At 35.0% G+C, this 12645-nt stretch overlaps 1 protein-coding gene across 1 annotated transcript; it reads left to right on the top strand.

Annotated features, from left to right (window-relative positions):
• The first annotated feature begins 8966 nt into the window (after window positions 1-8966).
• LOC113782869 (actin-depolymerizing factor 2-like) lies at window positions 8967-11289 on the top strand. Its single transcript, XM_027328811.1, has 3 exons — window positions 8967-9117; window positions 10378-10643; window positions 10752-11289. Exons 1-3 carry the CDS (start codon window positions 9115-9117, stop codon window positions 10909-10911), a joined length of 429 nt encoding a protein of 142 aa, XP_027184612.1. The 5' UTR covers window positions 8967-9114; the 3' UTR covers window positions 10912-11289.
• The last annotated feature ends 1356 nt before the right edge of the window (window positions 11290-12645 follow it).

The raw sequence follows: 12645 nt of genomic DNA, 5'->3' as shown, positions 1-12645 counted from the left end.
AATTTAATGCCATATGCTACCGCTATTGAATTAGGCAATAATTTGCTAGTGCTACTATATATAGCTTAATGACTTAATGGGCTAATTACAGAAATTAATGGGGAAGAGGTCAACAGGCACTACTCGAAGACAAGCCAAGAAATCCAGGTGCGATGAGGACAAAGAAAATTAAGTGAAATCTAAATACTATTTCTTCATGCATGGCTGTCCCTTTTTGTTTACCCATCTAAGGTTAAATTTCTATCTCAAAATTCCTCGGGTTAAATTAGTACCACAAGTTTTTCCTTTTTATAGATTTGTAGAACATGCACAAGGATAATAACTTCAGTATTTAATTAGTTGAATCCACAGAGTTAAGTCTTTTTGTAGATTCTTGAGGGAGACCCTTTTTATAGATTTGTAGAACATGCACAAGGATAATAACTTCAGTATTTAATTAGTTGAATCCAAAATTTAGTAATTTTCAGAGTTAACAGTAGTCTTTTTGTAGATTCTTGAGTCAGTTTCTAGCTCATGCATGATTCTGAGGACCCTAATTTAGAACTGGTGATCAACTGGTTCCCACGACTTCGTTGTTATTTATTTATTTTTTTGATTAACAACCAAGTTATGTCATTAAATCAATGAAAATGAAACGGTCCGCTTAATGAAATGCAGACGAATCGCAAGCTGCAATGTTCTGAAGGCCTTCTTTGTCAAAAAGAATATCATATGACATTCCACTCTTTCTATCCTAGAGAATTCCAATACAGGAAATATTTGATCAAAATTGGAGTGCTTAGAATGCATTTTGATAAACCTCCTCCATACAAACAAGATAAAATAAAAATACCAAACTGAAATTTTGGAGTGTTTGGCCTTCTCCAATCCTATCATGAGTTGGCAATACCAAACTGAAATAAGAACGAAGAATAACATAAAAATGCAGCATCTAATCCTCTTCATGACAAAGGGACACAAGCTTATGATGATCAGTGGTTCAAATTTCTGCACCAAATAATGCAAAATTTACAATGGAAGAAACCCATAAATCTAACTGCAATGCCAAACTACGATCAATTTTACACGGTAGCTAACTTTTTTATTTCTAAGTGTCCACAGTTCTTGAGCCGAATTTTGGAGCAAACCCCATGATAATGGTGCATCATACAATGATAAGACCATCTGACTTTAACCTTATTATCAAACTTGATTTTCAAATTCATGGAAGAAATAAAAAAAAAAACCCCACGAAAGTCCATGTAATTAAATAGTTGGATTAGACCCATAATAATAAAATACTAAAAATCAAAAAGCTTCTCAAGATGATGTGAACTCACTGAATAGTTCACTCCTAGTAAAGTAACAGCTGGGCAGCATTAGAGTAGAAGCTGTTTTCTTTTGTTCCTTTTTTAGGAACCAATGAAAACTTTTATTAGTATAAAACAAGAATCCATATACAGCGGTTTAAACTTTAAAGTCCTCAAATACCACAAGATCCACTCTTGGTATGCTTTCATCGGTAATTACAGTAGAAGCTTGTTCAGACGTATGTTTTGAGACCAAAATGCAAGCCCGTGTTGGTGCCAAGAACTCCTTTCCTAGTCAAAACGTACAGCAGACCAGATGTTTTGACCGACCAAAGTGTTGCCTCTGTTACATATTGTCACTAATCTTATCATGGAAGAAATAAAAAAAAAAACCCCACGAAAGTCCATGTAATTAAATAGTTGGATTAGACCCATAATAATAAAATACTAAAAATCAAAAAGCTTCTCAAGATGATGTGAACTCACTGAATAGTTCACTCCTAGTAAAGTAACAGCTGGGCAGCATTAGAGTAGAAGCTGTTTTCTTTTGTTCCTTTTTTAGTAACCAATGAAAACTTTTATTAGTATAAAACAAGAATCCATATACAGCGGTTTAAAGTCCTCAAATACCACAAGATCCACTCTTGGTATGCTTTCATCGGTAATTACAGTAGAAGCTTGTTCAGACGTATGTTTTGAGACCAAAATGCAAGCCCGTGTTGGTGCCAAGAACTCCTTTCCTAGTCAAAACGTACAGCAGACCAGATGTTTTGACCGACCAAAGTGTTGCCTCTGTTATATATTGTCACTAATCTTATCCTTACTCAAGGTTTATCTGGACGATTGCAGCTTCTTCTCCTTAATCTTCACAGGTCAAATAGACAAATAGTAGAGTCAGGACGAGACAAAATTTAAAAGAAAACTATACTCTATGCCGCACTCAGAGCCGCCCGTTTAAGTGTTAAAAATAAAATTTTCTAGATTTGTACTGTTAAATGGACGTGTATTTTTCCTTGCATGCATTACTTTATTTGAAGGGTGATCTTCGGATTCCTTTAAAAGCAAGTACCAGTACAGACTTGTTAAACCTCAATAGTTTCCAGTTCTGCATTGTTGGAGAAATCTAACCTCTTGGGCTCTTGGCCGTCCATCGAGACAGTCTTCATGAGCTGATTCAGAAAAATTTTATTGGCAGCCATTCAGTCTAGAGTAGTGACCGATGACAAAGGTACATACATACTACATATACTGTCAATCTCTTGCTAGTAATAGGTTGTCATAGAAGTAATCTTTGTAGATGGAGCATCCAGTATATTATATCCTCTTTCTTGCTAGTGACGGGATTAACTTGTTCCCAAAAGGAAGATGTCTGTTTGATATTGAGATTTCATGGTATTTTAGTGCAAGGAGTGCTTGGGTAGGATAATAATCTGTTTTAACTTTTATTTCCTTTTTTTTTTTTTTGCTTTTCAGCATAATATTAAGACAAGATTTGTTGCAGGATAATTAGGACTCTTTCGTTCTGTGGACCTGTATGACCTTTGAATTTTATCATGGAAATCGTACTTCATCAAAGATTGTCGTTATACTGCTGCCTATTGGTTTTCTAAATCTGTTCATCCATTTAACACCTTGGTTTATCTCTCTTGTGAAGTTAACGCAGCTTGGTTTATTGTTTGATTAACACTCTGCAGGTATTACATAAGTGGAAACTCTTGTGAAGGCTATTGAAACTGCTGGAATGTTGTCTGAAAGTCGAGCACAAATACAAGCCTCAGAAGCCATCTCTTCTGCCTCAATGAGATATATATCAGAAAATCTACAGTTTTCCAGGATGAAGAACACAATTTTCCCTCAAGCTTCTTCTCAGCTCAATGGATACGGTAATAATTCAAGAACTCATTATGTAAAATCCACTAAAATGACATCAAATATGGGAAAAATTGACAGCATTCTTACCTTTGACAATTTCAGGATCCAACGAGTCCGTTTCTGATATCCCTCTACAAATAGACAGCAAATTGTACGTCACTGCTCTTCTGACTAACCTTTTTCCATTCTTGATTGTTCAGTTTGAGAAGTAATCGGTTCCTTCACTAGTTTTAGTCTAATTGAATCGAAACTTGACCTTCTCGATATACAAATTTTTCCACTAATAATTTCATACTTTCTCAACAGACATACATATGACAGCAACCTTTACATGGATTCAACTCTACATAACCAGCACGGAGTATTCACTATCTGCTCGCAGTCCCCTACTATCAACTATCAATCAGGTTCAATAAATCTCTCTTGTTCTCGCTGACAAATGCTATGATCATGCTTTTCTAATCCGTTCTATAATTGTCACGCATTATTTTTCGCGACATCCATAGTTGGTTAGGTAGTCCTCAAGTCCTAACCACTCTCTAATGATTTATCTTTAATCTCATTTTCAGGGCCGTCCCCATTAATGACCATCAAAAGTCTTGATTGCCCTCCTCTTGGAGCCAATCATTTCGGTACCAAGGCTACCTACGACAGCAATATTGTTAAGCAGCAGCAATTGTCCCATGTTGAAGGGATTCCTGGACAACCAAATGAAATTGTATATGATTTATGATCCTGTCTTTAGTATTTGATTAATGATATCTGAAGTCATGTAACGAATCTTCCGAACGATGTCCAAACACAATAATTGAAGCAGGCGTGTCTAAATATTCGTCTTCACAATAGCTACTAATTCCAAGTTTAAGTTTGATCATTATATTTAATAGTTTTTTCTCCCTCATAGACGAAGTTGATTAACATATGAACTAGGATGACTGTGTATAGAAATCCGTCGGTTGATCGGGCCAAATGCTCCATGCTGATCAGTAATTGCGTGCAATCTCAAGTCAAACCTAGTGAATTGTGGTGGTTGTCAATGAGACAGAGCTGATGTAACTAATAAAGCATATTCATCACATATTAAAATCTAAGTTAAACTAGTCAGAAGTTCTTGCTTCTTGCACCATTCACAGTTTTTTGTTGTTTTCCTATTTAATTTTCCTTATCCTTTTACTCCAGGGAACAATAAGAATTGCAAGGAAGCGTCCAATTGAAAATGCTGACATGACCAGCAGAAAAAGCCCTGAAACTACAGCAGGCAACAGACCACCCTCCAATACTGAATGGACGACAAATAAGAAGATGGCAGTTTGTTTCCAAGATCATCAAGTCCCCAAGGAAGTTAACGAAGTTCTGAAAGATAGAGTATGTGTACCTGCTTGGTTATGATAAATAATTTGTTATATATGCTGGATCATGTAAAAATTTGGAGTGATCCCTTGGTTGGATTTCTTTTCTTTTCTGTATTTCCGCCCTTAATTTTGACACATCTGCTGTACTTGAGGCATGCATCCAGAATTAATTAGAGTAGAATGCAGCATTAGTTGGTGTGAACCAGTCTATTAGGTTAACACTAAAGCCATCATCCAGGAGCAAGAGAGCATTAAAAATTGGGATTAATAAGTTAAGACAAGCAACTAGAGATGTAGTTCAATCATTGCACACATTCCGGTTCAAAATGACCAGCTAGCTACTTGACTGCGACGGATGTGTTTGGAGGCGGAATGTTTGCGTGTAAATTCTAAAACCAATAATGTCCTTTGCAATTGACTGTTATGCAGGTGCCTGTGAGGAGGAGCCAGAAGTTGGCTGACAAGATCACAGCCCTTCAAAAACTGGTCTCTCCTTATGGTAAGGTAAGCAACCATTAGAAATTCAGGTCCACTGCAATAATTTGCCACGAAGGATTTTATCGGACAATCATCTTTTGCATTATATATACCTTCAATTGCAGCATTTATCATGCTTCTTAGATACTTGATTCCCAATCCTGACATGGAGTTGAATTTAACTGCAGACTGATACTGCTTCGGTGCTTCACGAGGCTTCAGTATTTATCAAGGTCCTTCAAGATCAAATAGAGGTTTCAACCTAATCTCTAATAATTTTGCTTGCTTGGTAAAAAATTTAGCATGAGTGGGCCGGGGTTAAACTAGCTGCTTTCAGAGTCCCATAAAATGCAAAATCTAATGCTTTTAGGGAAGATTACTCATCTTTTCGAAACATAATTACCTGGTAATTGAAAGGCTATCATGTGTCGTTAAGATCATCCAAATACTAATAAGGCCTAATCAGCAGGTTCCGCTAAAAAAAACATGAGACCAGTCAACAAAGTGAAATAAGCAGCTTATCTTCAGAGCGTTCATTTCTCAACTTTTCTCATTGCTTTTGTGCAGAATACTTTCAACAGGGTAAGAAGTACTTCTATGGACCACGAATATTCTCAATCAAAGGTATACAAACGTTTCACCTCCCAACACTAAAAGTTCTGTTAATGTTTGACATGAGCTTACCTTAAACATGAATATTGGAATTGATCCCTCTTGCTCATTGCTACTTTTAAACCCTATTTCGTTAAACAGATCACCGGAGAGAGCCAATTTGATCTACGTAGCATGGGGTTTTGTTTGGTTCCAGTTTCACTGACTCGGAATCTCATCAGGGAGATGCTTTCAATCCCTACTCTACGGCAAACACTAGCCTTCACAGAATACTTTGACACATTTTTAATTAGTTTCACCAGTTTTTAGTTGTACTCCGAACCACCTTGTCCTTTCCTATTTCATTTTCGAATATATCCACAGATTTCAAGGAATGAAAATCTTGTGTTTGGATTGCATTTTTCGTCATTTTTCATGGAAAAATTACTGTAGCGATTTGATATATGTGAGGGAAAAAGGTGATAGAGAAATGTGATCACGGAAAACGACAATATTTTCCGACGAAAACAAGCAATCCAAGCATGGCCTTATCTGCAGCGGTAATACATTGATCTTGTACTACTAACCTCCATTAGATTATTAACGACGTAATTCTGCAAAAAGACAGCAATTATTACCAGACACATAAAAGTCCGAAAGACCTTTACGATTAAGCTGTTTTGTCCTTTTATGATTATTGCATGATATTTGGAAAAGGTGCAGAGAAAGCAGTCCAGTTTTTGTAAACTCCACTGTCTTTATTCCACGAGAATCATGCACTTTATTGTCAAATTATTCATAATTGTATCATCTACGTACTTGTAACGATACCAGCACATTTTAAGAAGGTTTACAAGTAGCATGAAAAGATTAAATCTTATATACAATAATAACAGTCAGTGTATACGTTATTACTATTGAATTCATGATATGTGTGTAAAATTTGAATTGCATAGATATCATTAATCCAGCGCTCATAGTGTATACACTCAGTGTAGGAAAAATTAATCCAACATAAAATGCTAGAAGTAACTTTTGTTTAAGAGGATCCGGAACTCAAACATTGATTTCATGAATCGTAACCCTAGCTCCCGGTAGTTGATTTTCAAGAATAAAGAGAAAAAGGAAAGAGAACGAGTTGAGTGTTTGGTTACAAAGGTTCGTTCCCTTACAAAAAGGGGAAATTTTATATTGGTCCAGAATAACTATGAGTAGCAACTGTTGTAGTTACTATTCAAATTTCTTGAATCTATTTTTAAATGGATCTGTTTAATGGGTGCTTATAGAATATTCGTTAAAATATATTTCAAATGTCATGTTTTTAAAAATGTATGATTAATTAAAGAAAGTAAATAAATATAAGAGAGGATATGTAAGATTAAATAAAAAAAGTATATAAATATAAGAAAATGTAATAATTATTAGTCTGTATATGTGTATCGTAGTTTAGGTGAATATTAGGTGTATTAACGAGTACCTGACAAGGATATGTTATTAAACCCTTATAAATTGCTTCTGACTTTATAGGCTAGAAAGGTCATTGACAAAGATCCGTGCCAAAAACTTGGTCATTGACAAAGATCTTTAGGTTTCATGCACTCTCATTTTTGTTTTCTAAAACCTATAATAGGGCAATATCTTAACCTACAAACATATAGAGTAATGTTAATCGATTTGCCATTATCTCATTTAGTTCCGGTGAGTAGAATTTGAACACATTGCCCAAACAGCCCGTGATACAACATGCCCAACACAACCTATATAAACGTTAGCAGTGGTTTTATATTCTAAAGTGACTACGGAATTTGCTTATCATAAATATGTTTTTTAAAAAAATAAACACGCTATCCAAGTGGATGTCCACTCAGCGACATGCCTCCAACTCTCTCATCCTATATATGTTTTTTTTTTGGACATCATATTATCGACAAGATCTTTCTTTTTTTTTTTCCAAGTTTAGGTTTTCAAGTGTGTTGAACAAATCAAAGCAAAATTTAACTATGTTTTATATTTTTAAGATCCACTTATGCCTGTCTATATCCAATGTCTCTTAAGTACTCAAGAATAAAAAAACAGATAAGTTTGCAGGAATTAGTCGACTAACTTCTAAACAAATACAAATCCTAAGTCGACTAATTACTTACCTAGTTACCTATATAAATCGAGCATGCAACAAATTCCTTTTATCCAAAGTTAGGCAGTCATCAACTTTCAATTAATACACAGCAATATATATATGTATATAAACTCTTTTGGTATGTTTAATCGCTACAAGCTCAAAGGACACTTTATCAAAGGTACAAATTAGTAGGGTAAGAAAACAAAAGATTTCAAAACTTTAGTGGTACAAACTAGATATATGAATAATTTGAGGGAAGCTTGTAGTAATTAATAGAACAGAGTATGAATACTTTTCCTCCTGTAGTGTGGGCACATGTATGTCATTTACGCTGTGCGCCAGCCTTCCTGCCCATAACGTGGCAAAACTTCTTACGTCAAATAATACGTGGCATCAATTTACTGGACCAAATTACTTCAACTTTCGCTGTCACCGTCGGCCTGTGATTCTGTTCTCCCATTTTAGAATTGAAAAGAAAACCCCAAAAAGTTAAAAAGCAACAGCGTATCCGAAAATTTTAGAAAAAGGGACCATATAAAATGCTATAGTAGTTGAAAGTGCCGTTCGAAGTCCTCGAACTTTTAGTTATCTAATTCGTCCAATAAATTTTATTTTTTTCGTTTTAGTATTTTGGCATGTCCATCCGTTGCAGTTTAATTATTATATTTAATTGGTAAATCAAATTGATTCTTTTGGCAAAAGTTTTCCAACTATTTAACTAATAAATCTGACATAATTGCCAAATTTACTTTTTCAAAATTTTGACCTATACACAATATATATATATGTTACACAACAAAAATTATACAAGAATATGATTCAGTAGTGATGACATAATTTTCAAACTATAAAATAAATTAGATGAAGCTCAATTTGGGTTTACCTATGTATTACAATAATACTTAAATTAAAATCGCATTCAGATGCAATTGACTCAACTTTAAAATGATTATCCAAGTAGTCTATTTGCACACCAATGGTGAATTATTTTATAATTTTTTAACAAAAATTTGCAAGGTGATCTGTATCCAAAAACAAACCTATTAATACCTGAAAAGAAAAAGGTCAATAATTGAATGTCATTTGTCTAATTTATGCCAAATGACCATATTTATACATTTAGCAAAAGTTTTCGCAAAGTAGTGCAATTTTTCCTAATGTGAGGGTCAGACGAAACTTTGGGTAAAGTTCAGGGACCTTCAGGCAATTTTATTCGCAGCCAATATAACTTTTAAAAAAGAGAAAAAATAGAAAAAGAAAAGAGAGTAAAAGGAGTAGTCCTCTTTCTTCTTAACCTCTAGGATTAAAAAGTCTATCTAAAACAGCAAAACTCTTTTATCGGAGCCCTAGATTTCCTCTCCTCCCATCGCTCTCTCCACGGATTTCTCCTCGTCTCGATTTGTCGCCTCAAAACATGGTTAGTCCTTATTTTTGTTTTCTTTTTCTCCCTTATTTTTTCTTCTGATTGTACATATTTGTCATTTGTGTAAATATTCTTTTATAGCCTGTATCTATGTGCTTTTGTTTTGGTTAAATTTATTTGGGTTGGATCTATTAATAACGTGGACGTGGGTCTGACTTTTTAAATTTTTGATCCATTTCTGATCATTCGTGATACATTTAAGGTTGAATTAGGCGTGGATGGTCCCCGGATCTGATTTGATTTGGGTTTGGTTGATGGACATGACGTGTTTGTTTGATGATCGGAATTTTTTCTTGTGTTTGTGGCTATTTTGAGGGGGTATAAATTTAATTGGTAGGTGCAAATTTGGATTCGACTTCGCCACATTTTTTTGATCTTTAAACAGATGCCGTAAATTAAGAATTAAGGATCCTAATCATTTAATACAAGACGCAGTTTTGGTCGATGGACGGATCATCTTCTTAGACGTCGTATACCCGTAAATACCCTTTGTTCTTGGGGTCTGTGGTATTGATTGCTTTATAACACTAAGAAGCTTCTGATCCTGCTGCAAGTCCAATAATTGATTATTTTAAACTTGGAGCTACGGATTACGGGCTTGAGAACCAAAATGCCTGCCTTCTCGTACTCCTCGTGCTTGGTTCTCTATCCCAATTGGTATTGTATCCTGTTCAAATTAAGCTGTATCAGGAACAGTTCCAATGCCCAATCTAATTCTGTTCCTGAAGATGACTAATCACAGTCTAATGGGAATTCTATGGCGCTAAATTTTGCCTATTCTCGGACAAAATGTCATGATTTTGCTGCACTACATGTAGCTTCCATAGAACTGAACTCATAGGTATGAATATGAATACAAAAAATTGCTATTGCCAGTGAACTTGCCCAATTTTCTTTCTGGGGTTGTCTTTTTCCCTTCTCATTCTTTTGTACTGGAAGTTGGTAGTAGGGAAATATTGTCTGTGGCATTCTGGTATTTAGGCCAAAACTTTCTTACAAGTTTTTAGAAGATTAGACATCAAAGTTCCAATTGGAAGTTTGTAAATAAGCTGGACAAGGAGGACACAAAAAGTATAATCAGAGCCCTGCATTTTTAAGCTGGAAAAACAGGTTTTACAAGGAATTTTTTGACAAAAACTGAGTTGGGTGCTTCTAAGATTATTGGGGCATTACTAAAATGCATACCTGTGTCTAATGGTCTCTATTCTCTGTCTTTTGGATGGTTTTGAGATAAAAGCTCTGTCAAAAATGTAGGCTAACGCAGCATCGGGCATGGCTGTTCATGATGATTGTAAGCTGAAGTTCTTAGAATTGAAGGCAAAAAGAACTTATCGCTTCATAATTTATAAGATCGAAGAGAAGCAAAAGCAGGTTATCGTGGAAAAGCTTGGTGAGCCTGCAAATGGCTATGAAGAATTCACTGCAAACCTACCTGCTGATGAGTGCCGATATGCTGTCTATGACTATGATTTTATGACTGAGGACAATGTCCCCAAGAGCAGAATCTTTTTTATTGCTTGGTTAGTAAATCTAGCACATTGTTTTGTCTCGTAAATATTCAACTTAATCCTTTTTTTTTTTCCTATTTCCTAGTGTATTTGGTCTGATAGTTCTATGCAATTGTGAAGGTCTCCGGATACATCTAAAGTCAGAAGCAAGATGATCTATGCAAGCTCTAAGGACAGGTTCAAGAGGGAGCTTGATGGTATCCAGGTAGAGTTGCAAGCAACAGATCCTACAGAAATCGGGCTTGATGTTATCAAAAGCCGAGCTGGTGGAGCTGCTTGAGTTGTCATTCTTGCAGATGAGGGTCCTCCATACAGCATGCGTTGCTTATGTTAAATGTTTATATTTGTGTCAAAGTAGAACTTGCTTAGATGATATATCCGATTGTTGTTCATCTTATCATTGCGTCTTGGCTTCATGAAACTTGGGTGATCTCGAGTATACTATCAGTGTTATTTGTGGATTTATTTACTACTTGGGTGTGATTTATCAAGGCAGGATGTTGTGTCTTGTGCGCAGGGATAGATTTAATGGTTGTAGCTTGATGCCCCTTTTCCTTATATTTTTAATTCTGTACTGTCACGGCTTTGACCAATGTTAATTCTCTCTTTCGATCCAAAAGAATCGCTGGTTGCAATGAAATTCGCTTTGCTCTGTGTTTCTTTTAGTTTTAGATATTGCTCTGTATCATGGACTCTCTTGCCCAACTCACTCCAAGCCTTATTTTGTTCCGAGGACTGAGAATGGGGTTGGGCTTGCTTTGACTTTTTCCTGCGAAGCCTCAAAGTTCAGGACCTTCTTGTATTTGGGAGTGCTTTGGGTAGGGCGTGAAGTTGGGAGTATTGTAAGTTATCAAGACACCCAACATAGTATGGTTCCATTTATGGGTTTTATTGGGCAGTATATTTAAATATATTATGTATGTATACATATTAATGATTATTATTTTATCTTGTATTTATATAATTTTTTTAATTAATCAGCTATAGCTCTATCTTGTATTTATATAATTTTCTTAAATAATCTTACTTTTTCAAAAAATTTTGCACCTAAAGTACATCTTAATGAGTGTTCAATGGGTATATTTTAGATGACTTTGCATATGTAAACACCTTCCATTATTAAGCATTAAACTTATAAATCTGAATTCGGGCACTTTTTTTTTTTTTTTTTTTTTTTTGCTTTTATTGGTATGGCATTGCAGTGTAGTCAAAGAAAACTGATTTTGATAAACCATTTAATTTTCTTTTTGGGTATGGTAAAATTTTTCTGTAAAATTAATCATCCGATTTTCTTGATAGTATTGCATCATGTTGTTCTTGTGAAAAGTTCTTCTAAGTAAGGTCTCGAAATGTTTCTATATTCAGCAAAATGATTTGGAGAATATGGAAGCGAACATTTTACCTGCCTTCAACAATTAGCACTAACAATTATGATTGTTTAGGAAAGTGGGCAAATAGGTAGCGGTAACATCCCAAATTTTTTTTTTTGTTAATCGCTACTTTTTATCTATAGTATTCTACACTATCCTAATCTAAGGTAGAGACCCAACTAGATCTAGGGAGGCCGGTGAGAACTGAACCATCATCGGACCAAAATGATACATTACGCACCCATCTGACTTTTTTAAAAAATCACTTAATGTGACAATTGATGGGATTCCACTAAGCTTTAAATGGCTTAGTGATGGCTATCAACCCAAAAGGCTGGTGGTTGGTAACATCCCAATTCGAAAGTGTAATTTGTGCTTTTCTTTTGCCCAAATTTATGTCTGAAATATATAACATAATTCGAACGTTAGCTTAGTAGGGTTGAAACTTGAAACCAAAATTAAAAAAAAAAAGGACCATGAATGGAAAAAGGGTGGAAACAAGACTATGAGTTGTTTAGGATTTTAGGATGAATGACAAAAAGTACTGACAAAAAGGAAAAAGTGGGACAAAAAAAAAAGTTCAAAAAGGAAAAAGGAAAAAAGAAAAGCAAAAGAAAAAAAGAACCAGGTAGCCTAGTATTTTG

This window comes from Coffea eugenioides, chromosome 9 (assembly GCF_003713205.1).
Source record: "Coffea eugenioides isolate CCC68of chromosome 9, Ceug_1.0, whole genome shotgun sequence".
NCBI lineage: Eukaryota > Viridiplantae > Streptophyta > Magnoliopsida > Gentianales > Rubiaceae > Coffea > Coffea eugenioides.
Note: the sequence above shows the minus strand (reverse complement) of the source record. Positions and strands in the feature narration are given on the sequence as shown.

Bases quoted from the DNA above. Each gene is read 5' to 3' on its own strand.
- LOC113782869 (XM_027328811.1), top strand. The intron at 10,644-10,751 runs GTTAGTAAATCT...GCAATTGTGAAG, and splicing joins AGAATCTTTTTTATTGCTTG to GTCTCCGGATACATCTAAAG.